Source organism: Drosophila erecta, unplaced genomic scaffold, assembly GCF_003286155.1.
Source record: "Drosophila erecta strain 14021-0224.00,06,07 unplaced genomic scaffold, DereRS2 tig00000000-arrow-pilon, whole genome shotgun sequence".
NCBI classification, from domain to species: domain Eukaryota; kingdom Metazoa; phylum Arthropoda; class Insecta; order Diptera; family Drosophilidae; genus Drosophila; species Drosophila erecta.
Window position 1 is genome coordinate 6,485,180 of NW_020825194.1, and position 27,580 is coordinate 6,512,759.

At 42.8% G+C, this 27,580-nt stretch overlaps 5 protein-coding genes across 8 annotated transcripts in view; 2 read left to right on the plus strand and 3 right to left on the minus strand.

Annotated features, from left to right (window-relative positions):
* The window catches only part of LOC6554529 (cardioacceleratory peptide receptor), a 32,953-nt gene extending 22,088 nt beyond the window's left edge, over positions 1–10,865 (plus strand). The window contains exons 3-7 of the mRNA XM_026979935.1: positions 8,349–8,484; positions 8,548–8,745; positions 8,920–9,180; positions 9,253–9,538; positions 9,812–10,865. Of these exons, the coding sequence (XP_026835736.1) occupies positions 8,349–8,484; positions 8,548–8,745; positions 8,920–9,180; positions 9,253–9,538; positions 9,812–10,046 (1,116 nt within the window). The 3' untranslated portion in view covers positions 10,047–10,865. The remainder of the gene's footprint in view (positions 1–8,348; positions 8,485–8,547; positions 8,746–8,919; positions 9,181–9,252; positions 9,539–9,811) is intronic.
* Positions 10,866–11,776: 911 nt separating this feature from the next.
* On the plus strand, positions 11,777–13,350 carry LOC6554530. Its single transcript, XM_001981693.3, has 2 exons — positions 11,777–12,389; positions 12,490–13,350. The coding sequence occupies exons 1-2, from the start codon at positions 11,861–11,863 to the stop codon at positions 13,155–13,157; spliced, it is 1,197 nt and encodes a 398-aa protein (XP_001981729.1). The 5' UTR covers positions 11,777–11,860; the 3' UTR covers positions 13,158–13,350.
* Positions 13,351–13,389: 39 nt separating this feature from the next.
* On the minus strand, positions 13,390–27,550 carry LOC6554499 (sodium-coupled monocarboxylate transporter 1). 4 transcript variants are annotated; one of them, XM_015153497.2, is made up of 10 exons: positions 27,381–27,550; positions 26,295–26,958; positions 24,295–24,454; positions 23,707–23,772; positions 23,540–23,591; positions 20,960–21,182; positions 20,597–20,846; positions 20,156–20,539; positions 19,912–20,099; positions 19,569–19,854 (listed from the first exon to the last, which is right to left on the minus strand). In XM_015153497.2, the coding sequence occupies exons 2-10, from the start codon at positions 26,840–26,842 to the stop codon at positions 19,620–19,622; spliced, it is 2,106 nt and encodes a 701-aa protein (XP_015008983.1). In that variant the 5' UTR covers positions 26,843–26,958; positions 27,381–27,550; the 3' UTR covers positions 19,569–19,619. The 4 variants fall into 4 exon arrangements, with proteins under 4 accessions (XP_015008985.1, XP_015008983.1, XP_026839550.1 ...); XM_026983749.1 differs by lacking the exons at positions 20,156–20,539; positions 20,597–20,846; positions 20,960–21,182 and adding exons at positions 22,205–22,588; positions 22,732–22,981; positions 23,042–23,264; XM_015153500.2 differs by lacking the exons at positions 19,569–19,854; positions 19,912–20,099; positions 20,156–20,539; positions 20,597–20,846; positions 20,960–21,182 and adding exons at positions 21,424–21,891; positions 21,956–22,143; positions 22,205–22,588; positions 22,732–22,981; positions 23,042–23,264.
* On the minus strand, positions 15,372–17,171 carry LOC6554532 (sodium-coupled monocarboxylate transporter 2). The gene is made up of 7 exons (XM_026983750.1): positions 17,137–17,171; positions 17,008–17,075; positions 16,804–16,958; positions 16,500–16,749; positions 16,049–16,429; positions 15,817–15,986; positions 15,372–15,746 (listed from the first exon to the last, which is right to left on the minus strand). The coding sequence occupies exons 3-7, from the start codon at positions 16,908–16,910 to the stop codon at positions 15,506–15,508; spliced, it is 1,149 nt and encodes a 382-aa protein (XP_026839551.1). The 5' UTR covers positions 16,911–16,958; positions 17,008–17,075; positions 17,137–17,171; the 3' UTR covers positions 15,372–15,505.
* Positions 17,430–19,427, minus strand: LOC6554498 (sodium-coupled monocarboxylate transporter 1; the record flags this gene model as incomplete). The annotated part of the gene is made up of 8 exons (XM_001981696.3): positions 17,430–17,753; positions 17,810–17,982; positions 18,040–18,420; positions 18,473–18,722; positions 18,780–18,934; positions 18,998–19,065; positions 19,236–19,287; positions 19,347–19,427. Coding segments are annotated over 8 exons (1,404 nt in total), but the record flags the coding sequence as incomplete, so codon positions are not given.
* Positions 27,551–27,580: the final 30 nt, after the last annotated feature.

Below are 27,580 nucleotides of genomic sequence, written 5' to 3' on the forward strand. Positions count from 1 at the left end.
GGAAAGTAGATGGAGTAATGGGTATATCCCCCGGCTGAGACTGAACTATTTACATAGCCTGGCAAGTACAAGTAGGTCAACATCTCACAACGCACCGAAGTATGCAGTGAATTGTGTGGCACTTTAAGTGAAATTAAAATAGATAGCTGAAAAGTGTGTCAAGGAACAGGGAAAACTATTTAAAACGGCCTTAAACATAAGTGTTAATATTTTATACAGCGCACGACCTTTAAAACTTCACCTCTTAGCTTTCACTTCAAGCGCACTGAATTTGGCTGATCTGGGACTAAACAAAACAAGCAACCGTTCCCCCTCATAAAATCAAGATTTTGTTGAAACTCACTTAAAGAATTCCCGGAATTTTTCTGGGTTCTTTCTTGTAATATACTTGAGCTTGGGGTTGCATATATACTCGTGCATATGTATGTCAGACACCAGGCAGACACACCTAAAGAAAAACACAATTTCTTTCGCCATCGCCACATCAAAGGAAGGGAAGTTGTACATGCCAAAAAAGCTTCAAAGTGGCAAGACACGATGTACGCGTATTTTTGATGGGTGGAGGTGGTGCAGTCGATGGGCCCCGTCATTTACGCAATTTCGATAAAATTGGCACAAACATCCTCCATTTCAGCGGCACTTTACGATTGGCTCTGTCAGTCGCAGGTGGAACGACTTCGAGATGTCGAGAGATGCCAAACAGCTTCCGTGTGTTTACATCACGTAATATACGCTGTGTTTTACAGAGCACAACCCGTTTACAAAATTAATTCGGAGCCATGTTTACATCTTGTGATTTTTGGCTTTGCACCTGCTCTGTTCTTCGCACGAGTATCAAAAACTAGCAAAAACTCGAATCCCCTAAGAAATCGTTCTAAGGCACTAAACAAATATGCAATATTATTAATATGAAGTGCACACAAAGTATTCGTCTTTAATTAAAAGTAATACGTGTAATCTTGGTTTGCAAAGTAATCTAACATGTCAAATTTGATGAATGCAAATCCATTAAAAGTGAATTTATGCAAATCTAAAATGGCACATGCATAACTAATAAGAACTTAAATACTAAACGAGTTTTTCCATTGAAAATATCCATGTATAAGCCCTAAATAAACACACGTCAACGAGTTTATCGGCTAGTTTGAATTCGTATTTGTCACACAAGTCAGTTTTATGGCATTTGCTGTTTCCACTACAGTAGTTTCAGAGTAAACTTGAAAGCAGGACTCTGCCAAGGCGTGTAAAAGTCGCGTCCTGATGCCTTTTTCTACGTGAGCAATGTCAAATGTGACACACACACAAACACAGGCACATTACCCGACAATGTGTGTGTGTGTGCATAAATGATTAAGTGCGTGCTTGCATTTGGCTTGCACATCACGTATACGCCATGCATTTTTGCCTTTGACACAAAGCACTTTATAATGCCACCTCACACATACAAGCGCAGTAAGACATTTACTGTTGCATTTGATTCACAATTCACATTTTATAGTAAAGCACTTTTTCAATCAATGATTTCCATTGTATTTATAAATGCGCTTGAGTATTCCACTTGGATTCAATTTTCTAAGCGTATTAGAGGAATAAATTTGCAACAAAAAATATACTTTTAAAGTGCTAGCACTTTAAACCCATTTTTTATCAAGTGCTTCCATTCAAAGCACAACTATAGTCCTCATTTGCCAAATTATGTACTTAAATTGGATTTAATAGCTATGCAAACATCGCAAATTGCGTGTGGTTTACCCAAACGAACCAGTAACACTTGCTGAAAATTTAGTTGAACCCACATTCATACCCGTTTCTGCTAACTTTATGTGCGAAATCCCTCAATGCGAACAGCCGCAGCAATTTGCATAACAGAACATGGCAGCACACAATTACTTGACTTGGCACCTTTGGAATGGGTGAGTGCCAACAAAATCAGGCCTTACTTAAAATGGCATCAAATCCAGCCAACAAGTGCGGCTACACCACGTAGAATACGTTTATACAGTATAGACCGTTCTCGACGGCGTGAAAAAAGCGGAAAATAACAAAAAGAGGAGCACAGATTTGCTCAGCTGCAGTAGCAACAAAATCAGAAATAACAACTCTGGCGACTTGTTCTTGTTCAAAAGTCCACAGTCGGGAGTCGGGAGTCGTGAGTCGTGAGCACTTGACTGTCTGCCAGGCAGTAGCCTTCCACGTCAGACAGTCGACCATCTTTGCCAACTTGTCCGATCTGCTTCCTCATGGCGCTGCTGCATTTCCGGCTGCCGGGCATCCTTCCTCCTTCCGCCACCGACAATGCCCCGCCCCTTTTCGTCCTGGCTCCTTTGACAAGTGCCATTTGCGGAATTTTAAATTAAGAAAAAGTTTACTTAGCTTTCGATAGGTAGTGGGGCTGGTCCTACTGGTCCAACTGGTCTTTCCTCGGCCCTTGGAGCTTGTTTTTTCGTTAATCGCTAGGTGCAGCAGTCGTTGGGCAAATAGAAGTTAATTAAATTCCATGAATTCCAGTGGTGGAAGGGGCAGGAAGTGGCATTTGTAGTAGTCAAAGTTGGAGTTAAAGCCGATACATCAACAATACACACTTACATTTCCTGTACGTCTTTGCTCTGCAGTAGCTTTAAACAAATGTTGGCCCAAACTTATTAGTAGAAAGTTTCTATTTTGCTTAGTCCTTTTGGTTTGCTGTTGTGCAGGGGAAGTTCTAGCAAAGTTAGACAACAGGCTTCTAATGATGTCTATGGGCATTAGGTGAGCTGCTCGTTTAGCTAAAAACTTTGTCAGCACTGAAAAAGTTCTTTACCAATTTTGAAGTGGGTTCTTGCATAATTTGTTCGTCTTCAATTAATTGGGTGCAAAATTGCTGCTAGAAAAACTATTCACAACTATAATGAAGATTTTTCTATAACTTATTGGGAAGGAGTAGGGCATAATATATATTCAGTATCGTTACTTTGTAGCAATGTGGCTGAAAATTCTTCTACTTTGAACAAAACCAATTTTTCTGAGAAGTGCCTGGAATTTATGAGTCCGCCAGACAAATGAAGTTGTCTGCAGACGCATATCAAACTGCTTACTTAGTGACTGACAGGCAGTGTCTAGTTAAAATCTGGCTTCACTTTCGACGCCCAGTTGCCTGTCAACTTATCTGCTGACCACACAAATAAAACGATTTGGCATGGCTACTTAATGCCCTGTCCCTCAGCTCATTTGGCAGTAGATGGCGATGGCCAGACAAGGATAACAGAATACAAGGATACATGCAAAAGGGGGGTTGGCAGGACATGTGTCTGATGCTTATGTGTTAATTATCGCCGGCCCCAAGGGAAACCCAACTCAAGCGGTAAATGGCTGGGAAAAATATTCAAATTTATGCCTGACTTGACTTTTGGTACGTATCACAAATGCCTATGTTGTTTATGCAAATTGCCAGGCCCCACACACACACACACACGCACAAACACACTGGCATGTTGGCCATAACTTCCGCCAACCGCAGCAGATTCTCCATATCCCATTTCTTGCCCTGGGTTGGTTGTAATTTGTTTTGCATAGTTCTAGGCGCGTGCTTGTATTTATTGTTTCTCTGTTTGCCTCTTGCTTACCATATTGCACTCGAAAAAATGGATGCAGATGTGAACTAAATAATTACTTTCATTTAAGCGCTTTTTAGCAGTTACAACTTATTACGTTTATCTGCCTTCTACACAAAAAGTCATTTGTTTTCAAGATCCCTTGCTGAGCTGAGTTGATAGTGCCTTTAAAAACTATTATTGTAATTAAGAAAAGTTAATTATTGTATTTATTTCGAGTGCAGTCCAACCTTGTCTTTGTTTTCCTTCTGTCTGGTTATCAAGGCTGGCTGCGCCTGGTTTATTTGTTATTTTTGACACACACACTTCATTCGGCCCTTGCTAAGGTTATCTAAACATCAGTCCAGCTCAACTCATATTTATGTTTTGGCTCTTAATTTATTTATATACCGAACGCATTTCCACTGCAACAGTGCTCTGACCTATCTATATGTTTCTTTTTATGGCCAACTTTGGAGCAACTAGCTTAATTTATGTTCGACTCATTTGATTAATGTGTTTTGTTGGGCCGAAAATTTACGAGTCACTAGCGTAACTATTTGAGGTTTGGCCTTTGGTGCTTTTTCTTTTCTTTTTTTGCCAACAAAATTTATCGAGTCGTTTAGTAGGTCACTTGTCAGTGGGGCTAGAAGATTACTAAGACTCATTCTGCTAATCTCTTATTAGCCACAGCTATACATACTTGGCCTAAATTGAGTTGTCCATCGGATAGTTGAGGATAAATTCTGAAACCAGTTTAACATCCATTATGTCAGCCAGTTGGTCTTTATTAGCTCTTCGCTCCACTCCGCTTGCCGTTTTCATAACCGACCGCAATTATGTTGGCAAATCTTTGTCAATTTTTCACATTTCTACACCCACGCACCCGAATTTCCACTCAACAGTTTGTCAACAGCATGTACACACAGCTCGTTTTGGCCGTAATGTTGGGCTTTTATTAATTTCAATTTGTGTCAACATCAACGCCAAATATGAACGGACAAGAGGGGAAGATTTAAGCCAGCTGATGACAAAATGTTCGGCCATTAGGCGAATTAAAGCGCAGTCCTTAGCAGTGTCCTTTGGTGCCTTTGGTTATAGGACAGTTCATAAACCGGCAGCGGCCAGCCATTGTGGCTGAAAAGCCGCACCAACCACTATAAAAACCATGATTGATGTGCTCGGCTTGACCCAAATGCATGTTTTTATGCCAAAATAATACGCTCTCATATCCTACCAGCTCAAGTGTCCTTCTAAAACATATATATGTATATATATATGTACATGAATTTTTATAGCAGTACTAGTGTTCTGGCGACGCGGACAATATGCTTTGGCAGAGTTCGTTGACCTGGGAAACTTTCTACTAATGCTTTTTATCTGACCATTTGCCGGCTGAGCACGCTGCGTATACGTAATATGGAATTTAATTTTACTTTATGCAACTTCTTCGGAGCCAGAACACTCAGGCACAATGTAATCGCTATTAATGAATGCCCTGAAAAGTGCGAAGAAAACGCAAACAAACAAGCAGCCAAACACACAGACTATCACAATGCCACACGAAAAACACACACACACTCTAAAACACAAATGGCACTACATGCGTAAAAACTTAAGCCGGCAAAGAAACAACAAAGTCAACAATGGTGGCCAAGTGCCATGTGCCATGTGCTCCGTGTCCTCGGCTCAGATGCTTTTTAAATATGAGCTACGAAAATAGAAGTTGATTAAGCTTATGGCGAAAGTATTGCGGACTCTTAAGCGTCCTACACAAGCAAACTATCCTTTGTCGCCGCTATTTTCGATATTAAATGGACTTTGCTAATCCATGGCAATCATTGCTGCTCGAGTCTAAGTCTCTAAGTCTCAGAGGAAATCCGAAATAGTTGTATATAAAAATGTATAATATTTTGTATGTTTTTTTATTTAATTTTAACACTATGGATAAAGATGCCTTATTATAATTTCAATTTAATTTTCATGGCAAAAGCGCTATTTAATTGTATCGACACTAAATTTAAATGCAATACAGTGTACACTCCACCTCCTTTGAATGGAAATAGAGTCCGCAGGACTACTATATTTTGCGCAGGATTGCCGCGAAGTACTTGTAGCCCAGAACTGATTTATAAGCGCAGCTGCCGTTGGCCGTTGCAACTGCAACAATGGATGTGGGGCGGCGAAATGGGTGCTTTTCTTGTGAAATGAAATTAATTTCCCATTGCCTTTGTTTGTGGCCACCCATTTGTCTTTGTTGCTGCGTTTTACGATTCGCAGGCAGCGGTTGAAATTTGTCAGCACGGTCGATTTAGTGGGATTAAAGCCATGAACCACGAGCCCCAAAGCCGCACAAAGTGCACTTTAAGTCGCTTGGAGGGGTTCATCTGCGTTAAGGAAAGCGGATACCATCACTTTGCAGCGCGTGGCTCTCCAGTGGCAAGTGGCTTCTATTGTTATGGCTGTGCCACTTAATAATCAGACATAATAGTTTGCGGCAGATAAAGTTGCTCCATGGCTCCAAGTGAGCGGCAACAGGTGCTCTGCAAGAATTGCCTTTTAATGAGGATTTACGGTTGCTGTGGCGGGTCAAAATCCCCATTCTTGCTCTACTTTGCTCTGCGGTCTTATCCTGCATCCTTTTGCCTTCGGCTTGTGCGTTCAACTCTTTTTCCTTTGGCTGAAATTAAATTTCGCACTTTTAATGTTCTGCCGGCAAAAAAAGCAATTTCCTCGAGGTGCAAAGCCAAATTGAAAAAGGCATAATGACTTGCCAAAAAAGGGCAAGTCGCACAGACACACACGTAAAAATGCTGGAAAAATAAGCAAAAAAAAAGGAATCCAGAAATGGTCGATCATTAAAAAAGGCTTACAATGGGCCGTTTATTACATTTTTATGGCGCCCACAGCATGGGACATAATAAAAATCTAAAGCTGACTAAAGGAAATCTGACAAAAGTTATTTTGTGTAAAAAAGAGTGCGGGAATTTATTAGTCGTATTTTATTATGCACCCGCCAATATGGGTCGGATAACATTTTTTAATAGATTAACCAAGAAATCATTGTGCTTGAAAAATAAACAAATAAATACTAGGTGCATGTACTGTTTATTTATTGCTAAGTTCAATAATTATTCATGTAAAGCGATACTTATGACCGTTCTACACATTTATTTCCTTAAACCAAACGATTTGACTTCCATTCAGTGTAAAATACATGAATCTGTTAAGGAATATATTTCCGATGACTTCTTGGTTTAAAAAGGCAGACACGTGCGAAAATTTTCAAACAGAGATGGTGCTGAGCCAACATTAAATGGGAAAAAGTTTTGCAACGCGTGAAGAGCTCCGACTGCCTTAACTTTACTTTCTAGAAAGTCATTCAGGAAAATTGCACTCGAGGTGGAGGACTCAAATCCGATAAAGGCTTAAAGAAAACGAGCCAAGTCATTGCAATCTGGTAAAGCATCAAAATCAAAGTCCGGATGGAGAAATGTAAAACTGTTTACTCCTGACAAATGAAGGCAGCCACATTTAATAATGAACGCGACACCGGCAAATAATGAAAAACGGGGCTGTGCGAAAAATGAGTAAAAATAGCCATTTTGCTCGTTTGTTGATTTATGCGCCAATTTGCGCAACATGATGAACTGGCTTGCCAGACGGCTACCAGCGCCCAAAAGTCGCCGGAACAAAATATCTTCATATATATATTATATATATTTCTCTATATATACAACTCGCACTTAGGCCGCAACAAAAAAACAGACAAAAAGTGAATACTGCAAGCATGGTTTGGACAAAAAGTTGTAGCATAAGGTGGGGCGTCTTCAGTCTGAGCGCAGCTCCAAGGACGAAGCCTGTCAGGATTTCAGCTGTTTTCGGGACAAGTTTACTTTGCCTGCCCTTAAGCAAGTCCGCATCAACATCGGTGTTGGCGTCAGACTGCAAGACCCCGAGGCCATAATTCAAACTTACCTACAATAGATGTGAGCATGGGGAGACGCCTTAAAAGCAAATTTAATTTGCACAAAAAACACTGAAGATACCATGAGGAGCTCATTAGTCATATTAGCATAGATACGATATACTGCTATATAAACTGCTTGCAGGCATATGAAGAATATTTCATTTTCTTCAGTAATAAAATAGAACTAGCACCACTCACTACTCACTGTCATTCCTACACTTCACAACTGTTTAAGTCGGGTCAAAAATTAAAATAAGTGAACATGATTAGGTGTGCTATAAATATAAATGGTGCACCAATTTGCTTACTATAATATGTTAAATTAAGATGAATGAATTTTGAATGTGCTATAAATTAACCAACCTACACATATTGGGATACAAAGAGGGCTCTAAAGTCGAAAGAAATATTTTTCGGAGTGCAGCTCCTTCTTCTTGGCAGCAATTTCCTGTGGAATAACGGTGGCTGTCTGCCCTCCATCACGTCTGTGTGTGGGTGAGTGTCCACGGGTGTTTGTGTGTGTGTAGGATGTCGTGTTGTCCTAGTCTTGTTAGTACTGAACTGGAAGAAGCAAACTTCCGCCGGCACATCCTGCCCGACGCTCCCTACAGCTTGAATTCATAGCTCTATCATTTTTATGGCTATTTAAAGAGCCATAAACCAGGCGTGTGTGTGTGTGTGTGTGTGTGTGCTTGGATGGCATTAAATTGAGTTTTATGCGTGATTTCCGTGCTTAACACTTTGTTGACAATGAACTTGATAGGCGTTTAATGAAATGTGACCACACTTTGTTCTTTTCACCCTTCCAGACCGAGCAGTTTGCCGTGCTCTGGATCCTGTTCACCGTCATCGTCCTGGGCAATTCAGCCGTTCTGTTCGTGATGTTCATCAACAAGAATCGCAAGTCGCGGATGAACTACTTCATCAAACAGCTGGCACTGGCAGGTGAGTTTTGGGATTGGCGTTGACCTCTTCCCTGGCCTCTAATACCCAGTCCATTATTTCCAGATCTGTGCGTGGGACTGCTCAACGTCCTCACCGACATTATATGGCGCATCACGATTTCGTGGCGGGCAGGCAACCTGGCCTGCAAGGCCATCCGCTTCTCGCAGGTCTGCGTCACATACTCGTCCACCTACGTGCTGGTGGCCATGAGCATCGACAGATACGATGCCATCACACACCCCATGAACTTCTCAAAGTCGTGTAAGTTAAGTCGTCGTATGGAAAGTTTTCTAATTGCCAAATGTTGTTAGCCACGGCGCTGTTTGTGGCTTCTTCTTACATTACTTCGATAATTTAGTTTGCAAATTTTTCAAAAAAGAAGTTATATTAGAAACTTATTTCACTCAAAAATATAAACAAAAATTATACTTTTAGGGAAAAGAGCACGTCATCTGGTGGCTGGCGCGTGGCTCATCTCGGCGTTGTTTTCGCTTCCCATCCTGGTTTTGTACGAGGAGAAGCTCATCCAAGGACATCCGCAGTGCTGGATTGAGTTGGGTTCCCCGATCGCCTGGCAGGTGTACATGAGCCTGGTATCGGCAACTCTGTTTGCCATTCCTGCGCTGATCATATCAGCCTGCTATGCGATCATCGTAAAGACGATTTGGGCAAAGGGTTCCATTTTTGTGCCCACTGGTAAGATATCTTCTGGACATACAAATTTCCTACAAATCTCTTTTATATATTTTTATATTTATATTTGAACAGAACGTGCTGGCTTTGGAGCCGCACCTGCCAGGAGGGCCAGCTCGAGGGGCATTATTCCGCGGGCAAAGGTCAAAACGGTCAAGATGACCTTGACCATCGTGTTTGTGTTTATCATCTGCTGGTCGCCATACATCATCTTCGATCTGCTGCAGGTCTTTGGCCAGATTCCCCACTCACAGACCAACATCGCCATTGCCACCTTCATCCAAAGTCTAGCACCGCTGAACTCGGCGGCCAATCCGCTGATCTATTGCCTCTTCTCATCGCAAGTCTTTCGCACACTAAGGTAAATTGAGCCTGTTTTTATACCCCTTACTCGTAGAGTAAAAGGGTATACTAGACTTGTTGAAAAGTATGTAACAGGCAGAAGGAAACATTTCCGACTATATAAAGTATATATATTCTTGATCAGTTCTTGATCAATTTTAAAGTTTTTCTGATTTAAGTATCTGATAGTCTCGACTATAGCATACTATCTTGTTTTTTTTTTAATTTAACATCTTTTCTTATGATCTAATATTACTTACTTTGATACTATTTATATGTATTATATTCCCAGTCGCTTTCCGCCCTTCAAGTGGTTCACCTGCTGCTGCAAATCATACCGAAACAACTCGCAGCAGAACCGCTGCCACACGGTTGGTCGTCGGCTCCACAACAGCTGCGATTCGATGAGGACACTGACCACTTCGTTGACGGTTTCCCGTAGGTCCACCAACAAGACCAACGCCCGTGTGGTCATCTGCGAACGTCCCACCAAGGTGGTAACCGTGCCAGCCATGTCGGAGGTATGATAGCTGGCCCACACCAGTCGGAAAAGATCCGCGTTCTCGATTCATGGCCCCACGTCCTTCAGCGACGCGGAGTTCCTCTAAATGGAAACAAGGACATCCTGTGAATGCACCAGAGGCTTAGACAATAAGTTCGATAGTTGTACCAGGCATGGGGAAAGCCAAATGTATGTCTCTAGTCGTAAGTATGCCAAGTCTACGCTACGAATTTCAAACCTATTTGTATTTTGCAATCTGTAGTTAAGATTACATTTATACGGCTTTTAATTAACTCTAAGATCAAACAGCTAAAGTGTCCAGTATCTTTTCAATATTGTTATTTTTTTGTTAACTTTTAATGTTGGAGTAAGACACTTAATATAATTTGACTTTCAGGAGAACTTTAGTACAAAGGTTCTACTATTTCCAGAAAACTTACCTGAAGCATTTAATTAGGCGTTATTGCTTTCAATATATTACTTGAGAAAGTGAATAACTATTTAACTATTGTGATTTTTGTGACACCACTGAGAATCTAGGTTTCAATCCATTATTAGCTCGTTTTAGTTGTATTCTATTAAACAGACTGATTTTACTTCAGAAATTTAAAATGCATTTCTTTCCAGTCCTAACTAGCTGTTAAGGCCATTTAAATTCCAACTCATCCGTGTATATAGCCACTCGTAATGGTGTATAAACATGCCCAAGCATCTTAAACCAAAACCCATTAAGCATAAGTAGACCATAAGAGTTAATAGAGCATAACGTTGTAGTCAATTTGGTTTAAGCTAATATTTATTTCATAATTATGTGTGAAAGCTGAATAAAGGCAACGACTTCAAGAGTGTACCGCATTTTCATTCAATTTCCTGGCACGCGCTGGAAAATCTTCTTTTCAGTTCGCCCCACTGAACAATGGGCACAAGGACGATTTTTGCCGCCCACACCATTTATAATTGTTGCGATGATGTGGTTTTGGTTGTGGCCTCCACTGACGTCACCGTCAGAAAGTCAACATCACAAATAAATTGAGCGACAAACCAGGCAGACAATGAAAACATATTGGTTGCTGTGGGCTCAGCAAACAGCCGAAGGCTATGTACTTTACTCTTATTGTCTGCAAATGGCAAATTTACCATGGATATCTGGATATTCATGCTGTTTATGTTTGTTTTGAGGCTGGTTAAATCCATGAGAAGCATCAACCCTGGCGAATTTACTACCTCCACTTCCTGTCTGATATTTAATCGCTTCGGCGAGCAGATGGAAACTATGGTTACTTAATGGGATGGTTGGAAAATAAATTCATTTCAGGTCCTTTTGCAGAAATACTTTTCCCAGTCGGCCATTCGCCTCATTGCACTCAATGGAGGAGGAAAAATCCATTAAGAAGCTTATTCAAATGGCGGACAGTTGCAAAATTTGTGCAATTATGATTTTGCAATTTATTTATTAACTTTTAATTGAAATGCTATTAGCAAGTTAGTAAACAATTCCAAAGTGCTGTGGAAAATAATGGGGAAAATTATTTGCTTACGTTTGTTTATTTGTGCTAAATTGATTGGTTTTCATTATTATTTGTTGAAGCGTTTACGAAAAAGAGATAAATAATTAAATATTGTTGTATTACAAATTATCGAAAGAGTAATCAATGGTTTAGTGCAACACCATTTTGGATTTATCGTTCAAAATTAATATCTGAAAAAAACCCTAAGCTTTGTAACTCAAAAAGAGCTAACGTCCATCGCCTCACATGATGCCAAGTCAAAGATTTTATTACAATAATATGTGCCGCCAATTTTAAATCGATCTACACCCTAAAAATTCGTCAAAAAGTCATGTTTCCAAATTACTGCTTTACGAAATCCGCCAGACAGTCGGACTATGATGTTACAAAAAGAGACTATATCGCTAAGGACAGTTTGCAGCGCAAGGCCATACGTCATTCCGCTCCTTCAGTGACGTCAGGCGGCAGGAGAAGGACTCGCCATCGAACGGAGCGCCAAAGGAGTATATCCAAGTCGAGCTCTTTGCGGGCCAAGGACTCGTCCTCGAGGAGCGTGGGATTCCGGCTAACGCCCGTGATTTGTTCGAGTGAAAAGGACACTCGCAAGCCAGGTGGCGACGATAGAGATACGAATAAAATGACCTCCAGTCCCAGCAACGATCCCAATCGCGATCTGCAGGAATCCTTCGCCGACTTCTTTAGCATCATTCACGACAATGTCCTGGAATCGGTACAGGATGCTGTGCAGCGAATGGTGTCCAAGAGCTTTGAGGAATCCGTAGCCAAAATGGAACGACTGTCGAAGGACCTACAGAATCAGGAGGCGATGCTCAATAAAATCTACCGCGATGTCACCAACAGTAAGAGTTCCATTTAAGTTAGCTTTTTATGTAAAATCTAATTGTTATCAGCTAAGTAAAAGTAAGTTAAAGAAGCGTATTAAACAGCACTTACCCTTAGAAATTGCCGCTCAGAGTGAAGCGAGCTTGAACCAATTCAAATTCGTCACCCAAATGCTCATCGACAACCAAACCGTGCACTACAGAGCCCTCAATCAAGCAAAGGCGAACAAGCAGCGGCGCAAGGAGGAGGAGGATCTGGAGAGGGACCGGAAGTTGGAGTGGGAACGGAAGCGGATGTGCGCTTGCAAGGAGGTGCGAACTGCACGGGTTCGTAAAAGCAGGAGTTCCAGCGTGGATCTCTCGAAAAGAAGCACTGGTGGCGAGGCAAAGGAACTAGTGCCGAAAGCCCCGCAGCACCAATTGTGCCAGCAGCAGGAGCCATTGGTTTACCACTTGCACAGCTCCAGTACGGATCAGGAATCTACGGCCAGGAGCAGGCAGATGTCCCGGTCGTCTTCCAAGCAGGCAAATACTCCTGATCTCACAAGACAATCCACTTCCTACAGTATGCCAGACCTTTCCGGACGCTCTTCCTCCCATCCTAAGCGGTTGATTCAGCCGCAACATTCTTCAAATGTCTTTAGAAACAGCTCATCCCGATCCTCTAACCTCCGGCAAGATAAAATTATCTGCCTTCCGGCCATGACGTATCCCCCTTACGTCCGCAATCAACCGATTCCCCGGCGAAAATTAGTTCGCAAAACTTGTCAGAATAAAGGCAAATAAAGGATGTGTTTTATGCAGACCCTGCAACAAAAAACTGTTAAGGCATCCAATTGCTTTGTACGTACAAAGGAATCCAAAGAATTGCCAATCCTTTTCGTACTTTGCAATTGGTAGTCTTAGTAGTCAAAGCAAATTGAGGCATCAATTTGTAGTACAAATTGAAATAAAGACTACCAGGTTTAAATAATCCAAATGACTGGTTTATTTTTGGACCCTTTTTAAACAACCAATGTAGAAGCCTATTTCATGTTTATTCAACTAAAGGAACAAAGTAACAAAAGCCATCGAAATGTACATTGTATAATAGTTTGCAGAAAATAGAAAACAATTATGTAAGATGTTGATGTATGAACTTATTCATACTAACCAATAGGAACAAAATTGTAAAGCAATGAAAAAACCAAAGGTTAAATCGAATGCCTAATCGGAACTTTCACTGAGCTTGGGTGCCTCAACTTTCTTCAACTCTACGGTTTGATAGTAATTATTTTTTCGCAAGTAGCGCTGAATAACTGGAGCCAGCAGATTCTCATCCACATTCTTGATATCCTGACGTCCGTAAACGAAAGTAGCCAAGTTGGAAGTGATAATTGTAAGTAGGGCCCCCAACATAGCGTATAACAGGAAGGACATGTGATATACAGAAGATCCACTGTGAGGTTCGCTGAAGAAAAGTTTTTCTTATAAATATACCAGGAAATACCAAGTTTACTTACTATTCTGAAGTGGAGTTCAAGTAACGATTCATATCGAAATCATAGTCACAGTTCTCCACAGAAACGGGCAGTTTGGTGTGTCGGAAGGATCCTGTAATGTTGGCAATTTGCGCGTTAACTGCTATCCAGGCCATGGTTAAAAAGGAGGCAATGCTGCCTATGAAAATGCACTGCAATTAAATAATAGTTATATAAATAACAAAACATTTAAATTTATATTCTTACCTTTTCGCCCACCCAAGGCATTAGCATTCCCACCGTGAAAATGCCCAGCATCGGTCCATATAAACTTGACTGAAGCGTGGCCGACAGTTGCAGCACCATGCCCAGTTTCTCCACCACATAGACCATGAAAATGGAGCTTATGCCAAAGGCTACCACCACCACTCTCATGGTCAAAGCCACGTGCTTCTCCTTCATCGATTTCCCCATACGTGGCCTAACAAAGTCCTCCAGGATAACGGCGGCCAGTGAGTTGAGGAGCGTGGATAAGGAGCTCAAGGCAGCGCTGAACACAGCTGAGACAAAGAGTCCTGGCAGACCAGGCACAACCCCCAGGACCCTCATCACTAGCAGCGGAACTAGCTGATCCCGACGTCCTGCAAGCTATAAAAAATAGATCCCATACCATACCGTTCCAATTCACTATCCACAATCTATGTTGTATACTTACTCCTGTAGACATGGGATCGCAATCGTAATAGGTGGCATAGCACACCAATCCCACATAGACGCATCCCATGTAGAGCAGCACCAGTCCAATGGAGAATATAAAGAGGGTCTGTTTGATGGCTTTCAGGGATGGCAAGGACATAAAACGTTGAACTGTGGCCTGGTTGATGGAGGTGCTTTGCAACTTGAAGAAAGTTCCACCAACAAACACAGAGAAGACACTTAATCGAACTGTGGGATCCATACTCCATCTAGAGCATATGGGAATTCATTAAAAGATGATAAGATATTTTTCAATTGCCACTTACTCTGGGGTATTAAGTCGTCCGCCCTCCTGGTTTATCTTCCACACAGTCCCAAATCCACCTACATCCAAGGTTCCCTTGAGCATGATCATGATCAAGGATCCATACATGATAACGCTCTGAACCACATCCGTGTAGACCACGCCCTTAATGCCGCCCACGCAGGTGTAGAATGTGCAAATGATGACCACTATTGGAGTGATGGTATGAATACCAATTCCGGACACTTGATTGAAGGTTAAAGCGGGCACATAAACGGCAATGGGAAGCCAAATAATCTTAAATGTTGAAATCATATTAGATAAGTTATTTCTTGGGTTATTTACGTGCACTTACCGCTTTGAGAACATATAAGCCAGCTCCAAACAAACGCATTCGGCGGCTAAAACGTCTCTCAAAATACTGAAAGAGTGAGTGTGTATAAGTAAGGATTCGTCAAGAATTGCTGATCATGGGACAGATCCAGTTGAAGGTTGATTTTAAGAGTTAGCTAAAAAAATCAAGCTTAAGCATTCGGTTAAGATAAAGTACACAACGGATTCTAAAAACTAAGAAGAAACTACAACGTTTTGGTTTTGCAAAGGGCGTAAATGTATTTACGAGATTCAAGTAAAATATAATGATAATCCATAGGACTTTCCAGAATGCTCCAATTTCAGTTCATTTCCCGAAGATTAATATTGTTTTTCTCTTCACTGGCCACGCTTTCGTATCTCCCATACCAGAATTTCCGCAGGACAGGGCTGATAAGTTCCTTATCCACCACCAGCGGATCCTGTTTGCCAAAATAGACAGTGGCCAGCAGAGATGCAAGTACTGTACCCACAGAACCAATTGCGGTGTACCACCAAAATGAGATTTCATGAATGCCATGACTTTTAGATTCCGTTGGGGTTCTGTATAAAAAGAAATGGTTCAGTTGAACAAAAGTTCGATACAATTTTATCACGTGGAACAAGTACATACGCCGAGGTCGTGGCATTCCAGTTCGCAGGAAGATCAAATGTATAGTCACAGTCTTCAATGGAAACGGGTTTCGTTGGAAAAGTCAGAGCTCCTGTGAAAATGGCTATTTGAGCTCGCACCACAATGTAGGCGGTATAAGTACAGGCGCAGGAGATGCCTGTGAGAAGGCTCTAAGCAAATAGATACATTTTGTCTAGTAATTTCCTTTCAATTCTTACAAGTTCAATCAAACCTCCGTCTTAACAAATGGCAGTAGCATGCCCACACTGAAGGCGCCAAGAAGCGGACCACAAGTTATGGCCGCCACTGTTGAGGATAGCTGCATGACCAGGCCGAGTCTCTGGACAATCGGTACACTGGCCATCGAGATCAGGCCGAAGGAGACGACCACTCCTCTCAACAAATAGGCGGTTTGCCGTTCGGTCAAGGGCTTCTTCCTAAAGGGCTCCACAAAGTCCGTCAGAATCACTCCGGAAAGGGAGTTTAGAGCCGTCGAAAGGGAACTCAGTGCGGCACTGAACACTCCAGCTACAAAGAGCCCAACCAGACCGGGAATATGGCCAACATTTTTGACCACATATAGGGGTATGACTTGATCCTTGGCACGAGCTAACTGCAATGGTAACATAAAGTAGTAATAAATTCGACTCATTGGGATAATATTTCCATGTGTAAGCACTTACACCCGTTGTAATGGGATCGCAATGATAGAACTCGGCAAATGCCAGCATTCCAATATAAACGCACATCAACATCACGAGCATAAAGCCAATTAATGATAGAACCAAAGCCTTCCCAACGGCCTTATTATTGGGCAAAGTTAGGTAACGCTGGACTATAGCCTGATTTATGCCATTTGACTGCAACTTGAACAGGGCACCACCGACGAACAAGGCAAACACGCCCATTCTTGCAGTTGGATCAAAGGTCATGCTAAAATTAAATATTGGCTTAAGAAATATTAAGTAATATACGAGGAGTACTTACTCTGGACCCACTAGACGATCGTACTGACGATTGTGATCCAGAACAACGCTCAAGCCACCCAAATCCAAAGTGCCCTTTATGATGACAATGAGCATGGAACCGATCATTACGATTCCCTGAATGACATCCGTCCACACAACACCCTTGATTCCACCCTATAACAGATGTAAGTAATCAAACCTTATAATAATATAATATACTTACAACACTGGTGTATAGAATGCAAATAAAACTTGTCACAGGTACAATCTTGCTGACGCTTATCCCAGAAACTGATCAATAAATATAATAAATATTAAATGGAATATAGTAATAACTTGGGAGTTTAGCTACCTTGATTTAGCGTCAGAGCCGGGATATATATGCAAATTGGCTGCCACAAAATCTACAAATTTTAATATCCTTAGTAATTTACCAATATTCTCTTACCAATTAACTCACATTCATCACAACAAAGAGGCAGGACCCAAAGATGCGAACTCGTCGATCGAAACGTCTTTCGAAGTACTAAGATAAACGAAATCAAACAGAAACAAGCGCAATTTTTACAGGATGCGAAATGGATATTTACAAGATGCATTAAATAAATTAAATAGACAGACTTTATATTTTTTTCATATTCTTTCATATTATACTTTCATATTTACACACATTTAAATCAAAAGCAGATTTGCAGAACACAAAGTAAATGTTTTATTGACAAAGTTTAAGAAGCTTTTTGGGACTCCATTTCGTCCCTGCGCTTAAAGAGATCCTCCATATTAACAGCCTCGTAGTTTTTATTGGGCAAAAAGCGTCGCATACAGGGCGTTATCAAGGCTGGATCCATTTTATTAAGATCCTCCCAACCGAAAACGAGTCCTGCCAACACCGAAACCACAGTGCAAATGAAGCCGCCCAACGCCGTGTACCACAGGAACGATAAGTGGTAGATGTTTCGCTCCGAGGGTCTAAAATATAAAATAAAAATGTCTTCATTGGCTGAGCTACAGTGTCCCATACTTACCTGTACTCGTAGATGGTTTCAAGAACTGTCTGATTATCGAAAACATAGTCACAGCCATCCACCGAAACGGGAAGTTTGGGATAACGAATCTCTCCATTCATCTGAGCCAACTGCGCCTTGACACAAATCCAGGACAAGACCAAAAAGGATACCACACTGCCAAGGAGCACGCTCTGACGCGGAATAAATCATTAATAAAATAAATGCAATGTAGGTAATTATAAACTCACCTTTCCCTTTACCCAAGGCAGGCCCACGCCCATGCAATAAATGCCCAATAGAGGACCCATCGAAACAGCCGCCGTGCTGGTGGCCAGTGGAACCACTTGTCCCAACTTCTCCACAATGTTGACCATTCCCAGGCAACAGAATCCGCAAACAACGACAATTGCCCGCAACCAAAAAGCCGTCTGGCGCTCGGTCATCGGTTTTTTCAGCAAGGGTCTCACGATATCCTGAGTAATGACACAGGCCAGCGAATTGAGGCCCGTGGAAAGTGAGCTCAGGGCAGCGCTGAAAACGCCAGACACAAAGAGTCCTGGTAATCCAGGTAAGGCACCCAGCGTTCGCATCATTAGCAGCGAAGGCAGTTGGTCGACGGCTGCCGCCAACTGAAATACATCAATGTTGCGAGAAAAAATATTAATAATATTTTCTAGCTACCTTAGTGCTTATCGGATCACAGTCGTGGTAGACGGCATAGGACACCAGGCCCATGTAACTGCAGCAGCTGAGTAGGAAGATGAGTAGCACTGTGAAAACCAGCATGCATCGCTTGGCATGCTCGTAACTCGGCAGGGATAGGAACCGCTGGATGGACACCTGGTTGACATCCGAGGACTGGATCTTATGCAGGGTGCCACCCAAAATCACGGACAGCATGGACAGTCGCACCGTGGGATCCCAGGTCCAGCTGTTCGGCTTGGAGTAGTCAAAAATCAATGAGAAAATGCATCAGTTGTAGACTTACTCCGGTGCATTGAGACGTCCGCCGTCTTCGTTGCGCTGCAGAACCACGCCCAGTCCGCCCACGTCCAAGGTGCCCTTGATGCAAACCGCCAAAATGGAACCGAACATCACAAAGCTCTGAATGACATCTGTCCAAACAACGGCCTTCAGTCCGCCCTGAAATGAAGAAAGTCTTCCAGATGGGCCACAAAATGCTGGCCAAATTTAATTAAGCCTCACCACACACGTGTAGAAAGTGCAGATAGTGCACACAATGGGCGTAATTACATGGATGCCAGTGCCAGTCACTGAAAGATGTTAATATTTGGTAGTACACACCTCAACAAACTCAAATCAAGGAAGTCATCTACAAGAAGGTTATCTAAATTTGGTATACCATTATACCATTTGCGCAAGTGCACTTATAAGCAGCCAGTTGCTGAAAAGCATAACCTGCTTAATCGAAAATCAAACTCACCTTGATTGTAAGTGATGGCCGGTACATATAGCGCCACAGGAAGCCACAGCATCTGTGGGGGGACCGAATAAATGTGAATATACTATAAATATATATTGAATTTCCACTCACCGTTCCCACAATAAATAGAACCGAGCCCAAGTTGCGTATGCCAGCGCCGTAGCGCAATTGAAAGTACTGAAGGTTCAAAATTAGTTAGTTGGTTAGGTTTCACATATCAATTATAAAGTTAACAAGAGAATTCGTATTCATGCTTAATTGAGCAGACAGTGGTAGTTGCTATTTACAGGATTTGGCAAGCAAAGTCCTAACCTAACTGAACAAAACTGGAAGTGCTGCTTAAGTATGTATTTTATTGGCAAGTACATGGCATGGAACTACTTTCTACGTCTTCGCATTGAAACTCTTCAGGGTATTCTCGTCCAGCTTCACGCTGGCATAGCTGGACTTGTGGAATCCGCGAATGCAGGGTGACAGCAATTCGACATCCACATCATCGGCGGTATTGCGGCCAAAGACAAAACCCGCCAGGTAGGCGGTGATCACGCCCACTGCGGCGCCAATAAAACAATAGAACATAAATGAGACGTGGTACAGCTGCTGCGCGAAACTGAGCGATCTGTGGGAATAACATAAAGGGCAAGCTATATACATACATGTAACCAGTAAAACTTACTCATAGTTGGTTATGTGAATGGTCGCGTTGGCAGGAGTCACCAGGTCACGATCAAACTCGTAGTCGCAGCCCTCTACGCTAACTGGTTTGCTTTCGAACTGCATTTCGCCGGAATTGATGGCCAATTGCGCCGATAGGCACAGCCATCCCATGAAGAAGAAGGAGCAAAGGGATCCCACTATGGCGCTCTAAAATGTGTTAAATATTTCTAACTAATAGCAGAAAGAAATGTGAGTATTCATACTTTTGAGTTGATGCTTGGGCACAGCAGGCCCATCACGAAGAGAGCCAGAAGTGGACCCTGGACCACCGATCCCACGGTCATGGAAAGCTGCATGACGTGGGAGCCCATCTGCTCCACAACAAAGACCAAAGCAACACTCATGACTCCAATCAAAACCGTACAGACACGCATGATAACAGCGGTTTGGTGCTCCGTAAGCGGCTTCCTGGTCAAGGGCCTGATGTAATCCTCCAGGAAAACAGCGGCTAGGGAATTCATACCCGTGGACAGGGAACTGAGGGCAGCACTAAACACTCCGGCCACAAACATGCCGGGAACTCCGGGAAATGAGCTCATGGATTGCACCACCAGCAGGGGAACCAGCTGATCCTTGGCCACCGCCAACTGTAAGTAACTTTCAGGTTTAGTATCTAAATACATCGTTTTCTAATAAATCCCCACCTTTGTGGTCAAGGGATCACAGTCGTAGTAGGTTGCGGATAGCAGGAGTCCATTGTACATGCAGATGGCCATCAGAACAACCAATCCGGAAATGAAGAGGAACGAGCACTGGGCCATCTGCTTTAATCCGGGCAGTGACAGGTATCGCTGGGTGATGATCTGATTGCATCCGAGGTTGTACGTGTTGTGTGCCACGTTGCCCACCATCAATGCCAACATGGACATTCGCACCTTGGGATCCAGCGTCAATCTGTTTCGAAAATGTACCACATTATGAATAGGCCAGCGAGCCAATGCACCCCACATCCTGGCCGGATTACATGCCATGTGTGGTACCTGCTCTAGTAAACCGTTTTCACCCACTCAGGCCACTCCATGCGTCCGGTGTCGAAATTCCGCTGAATAACCACGCCCAGTCCGCCCAAATCGACGGTGCCCTTGATGATGACGAAGAAAATGGCTCCCACCATGATGACGGTTTGGATCACATCTGTCCAGACGACGGCCTTCAGTCCGCCGGCTGCTGTGTAGAATATGCAGACGAGGCACACGATTGGCGTGATGACATGTATATTTATTCCAGTAACTGGAAAAGTGCACAAAAGTCAGCACGTGGCGCTCGATTTGGCGGAGCCTCTAGGTTTCGGGTATAACGCGGGTTAGAAGTATTCTCGAATTGCTTATTGGACTTACTCAGCCTGAACTATATTCAAAAGAACGAGTTTTCAACATAAACATTTATGAATTGTCAAGAACCCATAAATCTTAGGGCAATGTAAGGACAAAACTTAATAACTTAAAACCAAAATACTAAAGCCAAGAAAGGGTAAGTCAGTTGAAGCTTTATTTTTAAGTACGAAACAACAAAAGTGTTAATTGATTGCCTGGTGTCTCATATATGGATGGTGCAATCTTCAGGGTAGATTATACATTAAGTGGTAAGGAAGTATGCTTTGCAAATCATTTAAGAACCTTTTAGGCTCAAAAGAGTGAAGCGGAATAACAAAATTCGGAATTTAAGTGGATTAGTAAAGTAAATATATGTTAGTCAAAGAATACTCTATGATTTCTCATCAGAGCACTTTAAAGAGGTCTCATTCAAGTTTACGCTGGAATATTTCGACTTCTGGAATCTGCGTATGCAGGGTGATAGCAAATCGTCACTCACGTCGCCGGGCTTATTGCGACCAAATATGAAACCAGCCAAATGGCCCACAATCACACTCAGTGTTCCCCCCATTACAGTGTAAAACAGGAAGGATATGTGGTATAACTGCTCGGCGAAACTGAGGGACCTGTGGGATTACGGTTTTAGGATGAGAACAGAAACAGATCTTGGCGATATCCTCGCAAACTTACGCGGATTCTCCACTATGAAGAGTGGCATTTGCAGGGGTCAGCAGGGAACGGTCGAACTCATAATCGCAGCCTTCCACGCTGACTGGCTTTTCCTCGGGATGAATTTCCCCAGAGTTTATGGCAATTTGGGCCGAAATACTAAGCCAACCCATGAAGAAGAAGGTGAAAATAGATCCCGTGATGGCGCTCTTAAACAAAATGGTTATTTGTTAACTTTCACCCAACAGTTTTGTCGGCACGGGGACTCACTTTTGAGTTGATGCTTGGGCACAGCAGACCCATCGAAAACAGACCCAGAAGCGGACCCTGGACCACTGCGCCAATGGCGATGCCAAGTTGCAACACATGGGAGCTCATCCGCTCGACCACAAAGACCAGGGCCCCACTGACAATGCCAATTATGACCGTACAAAGTCGCACGGTGACAGCGGTCTGATGTTCCGTTAGGGGTTTCTTCGCAAGGGGCTTAATGTAATCCTCCAGGAAAACAGCGGTTAAGGAATTCATACCCGTGGACAGGGAACTGAGGGCAGCGCTAAACACTCCGGCCACAAACATGCCGGAAACTCCGGGAAATGAGCTCATGGATTGCACCACCAGGAGGGGAATCAACTGATCCTTGGCCAATACCAACTGGAAGTTATATCTAGTTATAAGCTTATCATAGACATAGCGACTGGAATACTAGCGAAATTAAACCCGACTTTGGTATTAATTGAAACTGAAAGCCGAGCCTTAAATCGTGTGTTTCCATTCAATGGATAATAGTTCCCCACCTTGGTTGTCAGCGGATCGCAATCGTAGTAAGTTGCGTATAGAAGTAGACCATTGTACAAACAGAGTGCATGCAATATAACCAATCCAACGATAAAAATGAACGATGTATGAGCCATCTGTTTCGCACCAGGAAGAGACATGTATCGTTGGGTTATCATTTGATTGCAACCAAACTGATAGGCATTGTGGCCAACATATCCGACCATCATGGCGAACATGGACATGCGAACTTTGGGATCGAGTGTGAATCTGTTTTCAAGTTACGTTCATTTAATACATGTCGAGAACCTTAATTAGTTTTGTACCCACTCAGGCCACTCGACTCGTCCGCTGTCGAAATTCCGCTGCATAACCACGCCCAGTCCGCCCACGTCCAGGGTGCCCTTTATGATGACAAAGATAACCGCACCCACCATAATGACGGTTTGGATCACATCTGTCCAGACCACGGCCTTCAGCCCCCCAGCCGTTGTATAGAATATGCAGACGAGGCATACGATTGGTGTGATGATATGGACATTTATTCCACTAACTGGAAAAATAAGCTTACGTTACGCTCAAATAATGTGGTTTGTTTTTTGCGGCAAAGCTGCTGGGAGAAACTAAAAACCCGCAGTATTAGGGTTGCATAATTGGGGATCAGATCGTTGCGTAAAGTTCTGGTAATCCTGCTCAAGAAGGATTACGATGTATGCCATCATAACGTCTACGTAGGGTTCTTGACAATAAGTACGCTTTATTATTTTCTGTTTTTTAAATCCCTTAAAACTTGTACCCTTAAGTTTCGATGCTCGGAGAAAATCTTACCTTGATTAAAAGCCAGTGCAGGCACATAGATGACGATGGGCAGCCAGATAAGCTAGGAAAAAAAAAGCAAACACTTAAGTTAGCATTAAACTTGCTTTAGCAGCATTCCCTCAGGATCTGAAGAAGTGTAACGATTTTCTCTTCACTTGTAATTGGATTAGACTTACATTTGCACCCGTAAAGAAGGCGGATCCCAGCAGACGAACCGATTTGTTAAAGCGCATCTCGAAATACTGCAAATATTTTTTTTCCAATGGTTTGTTGTCTTTTGTTTAACACACAGTAAGGATTGCCCAAATATACACACACACGCACACACTGCCACACGCAGTGGTCTCGTGAGTGTGTGTGTGTGCGGCAACGCGGCGCATACATAATCGAGTATTACTCATACGACATGTAGCCAACACCAACTTATAAACTACGACTATCCGTATGTCAGCTCGCACAATTGGTATTGTTCGGGCTTATTGTAGCTGGCTTTGTGCGCCCCAACCTCGTGGATATCTGCTGCATGCAAATAAACAGCCATTCAAAGAGTTCTTACAGCTGGTTGCATGCCGGTTTTGTTCCGTGTTTTTTGCATGTTTTGCATGTACACCCCGCTCGTAGTTGGGCTCGAGTCTTACTTACACATGCCATCGAATATCAAAAAATCCAAATTCGTACACGCAAAGACATAGAATTAATGCGTAACATGCAGTCCAATAGGTAAACACACACAATTCACTCGGATTGGACAACGCTCTGCTTACCTCATAGGTGGATGTCAGCTGGAGATTGCAGAACACCGGCAGGAAGATGTACCACGAAATGGCTCCCGAGATGGCCAGGGTCACCAGGATGAAGGCGTACTGCGTTCCGTAGACATAGATTTCCGTGGAAGTACCCAGAAGCGAGATTCCAGACACAAAGCTGAAAGTGAAAGAGCAACAATTAGTTCACGCTAATTGTGTCTTGAGCTTCAAGTTCAGCGAGGCTAATTGCCAGTCGATTGATCAGGATCTATTTTGGGGCTCCGTCAAAGTTTTCATTTCGTCTTTGCCATCCCACAAAGTAAGCTCGAAGAAATTTTTTAATTCAATTAAGTTATGGTCAATTAGTTGTCGGTCAAAGTTATAACGAAGGTGGGTCAACTTTTGAAAATAAATTTAAGGTAATCGATTGGCGAAGCCTTCGGGCATTGTGGCACCATATTGAATCTTGAAAATTGGTCTTCTATCGAAGGTAAAGATACTTTTTGTATATTTGTAGCATGTGTGTTGCTGCTCTGAATTTAATGCAGTCCAAAACAAATGATGTCTAGTCGCATTTGGCGGAGCAAACTTTTTCTTAGCCCTGCATTTCGTAATCTGATTTTAATGATTAATGTCCATAACAATCATCATTTCAATTTTGGCCGCAAAACAAAATGAATTGCCACCATAGGCACAGAAAGTTGATGGCCGAGAGGAAAATGCCATTAAAAGTTGATAACAAGCGGCGTTAAAGTATGCAGACACACACAACGAAACAATTTGCTTTACAAAAAAATTGAAAAAATCTGCAAACAAGAGAGGACGTTTTGTAGAGAAAAAATTGTGCCATGTAATTGTAATTCAAAGCACGTTGGCTGAATTTGTTGCAAAAAGCAAACGACAACAAATAGAATGCCATAACAATAAAAGGCTCACGAAACAATTGTCATTGGGCAAGGCAAATGACCAAGAGCACGGCCAGGATTTCGAAGAACAGGACCTGTCGACCCGGTCATTAATGCGTCGAGAACACGGCTAAGACAAAGGGACCGCACCCTTCGAAAGGTGCTTGACCAAAACGTGTCAAATACAAGACATCCCACTTCCCACACCGCCTGTCCAAGGTCACTTGGCCGGCCGAACAGCAAAAGAAAAAGTAATTTGGCCAAATTATTTGAGTTTGCGGCCAGGCACAAGTTTAAATAACTTCAATCCGGCTTAGACACAGCGAGCTGCTAAGTTGTATTTATATGCCACATATATATTTACTCGCAAAGTTCCGCAAGCCATTTCAATATCACCACAATCCAAAGGCATCCAACCAACATAACACCATGGCACTCATCCATTGACCCTGACAATGAATATTGTTTACGCAATTCCCTGTCCGGAGTCGGAAACTTTTGAATAAAATGCCCCACTGTTTGCCCTCGCCAAACATTTCGCCAGACAATGCTGGGCTGGGGCAGATTATCTATTTTGCTTAGATTACGTATACGCACGTTTGGCCAATGGCACGGAATAAGGCGAAATGACTGAAAGTATTTTGATTGATTTGCGTGGGTTTGGCTTAGCCCATTACGATAATTTGTGCAAATATTAGCCGCATTCAAGCGAGTGCAGAGCATTCGATTTTTGCGGATTATGCCGGCTTAAAGCGGCGTGCAATAAATATCCAAGCTTCCTTCCTGCCACACTGCCACATTTAGGATGCTCAACCTTCTCTGCGGCCGTGTCAAAAATAATTAAGCATGTCTCCACAGAGAAAAATCATTTAAATCATACAAAAATGTATTTTCATTAAAATCAGCTTTCTGTCTCTAAGAGCTGAACTCATTATTTGAACATAAGTTGAACTGTAGAGTACATAAAAATAGTTCGAACCGTGTTGTCTCTACGAAAACTGGAAATGTATTCAAATTGCTTGCTGTGCACATCCCGTTGGCCAGCCAGGATTAAATTCTCCGGGCCAATTTACCATTTGCATATACATAGCCCCAGCAGAGGCTGTAACTCACCTGGCCACAAGTGACAGGGCGACCGGAAACACTTTCATTTGGCGTCCGCCCACCAGGTAGTCCAGCGCCTCCGAGCCACGCCTCTCCTCGATGCCCGCCGCCCCACCGCCGTCCTTGCCGGCCAACTTCTGCTTCTTTTGCTTCTTTTCGATAAAGCCAAAATAGAAGCCGATAACGGCGCAGACCGCCAGCATGGCGATGAAGACCAAGTAATCAACAATCCCGAAATGCTGCAGGGCCTGGCTCAAATCCTTCACGCTGAGTTTCTGCTCGGCATCCTCCAGGGATGGGGATGCTGATTGAAAGGGAGTGGGAGTAGGCGTGGGAGTGGGAGTGTAGGCGAAAGTGGTCGAGGTAGTGGGTGTGGCACTCGTTGGCGGCGTGGAAGTGGAAGTGAAAGTGGCGCCAGTTGTGGAGCTAGTTGAGACCGTGCTGCTAATTACGGCCACTGTCTTCGCAATCGCATTGGCCACCGTTGTGGCGGTTTTGGCACCATACGCCACGGGGGAGCTTGCCCCCAACGCCACGGGATCGGCAGTGGTTGACATTATTTCCGGCACCGCAAGTTGCTTTTATGTAGTTTATTTTTATGGACTTCCAGCCGCGTCACTTTAATGCGTCCGGCTTTGATTACTTTTGCATTAGTTTAACACACGCACAATCACTGTGAATTGAATTCGACTTTGCTTTAGTATGGTTCGTTTGTACACATAGAAGGCCACTTCCGACTTAAAGGGTTATTTTAAAGGATAATCACTCGGAAACGCCTAGCTTCTTGTTCGGAAGTTATATAAAAAATATAAAAGGTAAAGGTGAAATTTAATTTCAGCTTTAGCTTCTGTTACGATGCACAACGTATAAATGCCTTAACTCGCATTCTTAACTGAGGATTAGGCAAATTATTTATGATTTGAAAATAATTCAGGTGTCGCGGACGAATTGAAGGTCAAAGTATTCCATCACAATGGCTTTTATAAATGAAAATACTGTGCAAAATCATTTTAATAGCAAACTAAAGTCGGGCCAAGCACTTCTAATAATGTAGTTCAAAATTGATAGGCTCTTGAAAACCGATCTATAACGCACACGCTCTCGTTATCCTCGAGTTTCGGAATCAGGACAATTGAATTCGATTTGGAAGAGGGCACACACAAGTGTATGATCCGAATCTCCGCCGAGCACTGAACTAATTTTCCGCCGCAAGCTGCGTTAGAAATCTCCGGAGATCTTATCCAAGTCAGCATCATCGTCACATTGGCCGATCGTAATTCACGCAAATCTTGTAA

Bases quoted from the DNA above. Each gene is read 5' to 3' on its own strand.
- LOC6554530 (XM_001981693.3), top strand. From the start codon at position 11,861: ATGTTTCCAAATTACTGCTTTACGAAATCCGCCAGACAGTCGGACTAT. The intron at 12,390-12,489 runs GTAAGAGTTCCA...ACTTACCCTTAG, and splicing joins CTACCGCGATGTCACCAACA to AAATTGCCGCTCAGAGTGAA.
- LOC6554532 (XM_026983750.1), bottom strand. From the start codon at position 16,910: ATGATCGGTTCCATGCTCATTGTCATCATAAAGGGCACTTTGGATTTG. The intron at 16,750-16,803 runs GTAAGTACTCCT...ATTTAATTTTAG, and splicing joins GATCGTCTAGTGGGTCCAGA to CATGACCTTTGATCCAACTG. The intron at 15,747-15,816 runs GTATGTACTTGT...CTTTTTATACAG, and splicing joins TGGAATGCCACGACCTCGGC to AACCCCAACGGAATCTAAAA.
- LOC6554499 (XM_015153497.2), bottom strand. From the start codon at position 26,842: ATGTCAACCACTGCCGATCCCGTGGCGTTGGGGGCAAGCTCCCCCGTG. The intron at 20,847-20,959 runs GTGGGTGAAAAC...TTTTCGAAACAG, and splicing joins GGACGCATGGAGTGGCCTGA to ATTGACGCTGGATCCCAAGG. The intron at 20,100-20,155 runs GTATGAATACTC...AACACATTTTAG, and splicing joins GCCCAAGCATCAACTCAAAA to AGCGCCATAGTGGGATCCCT.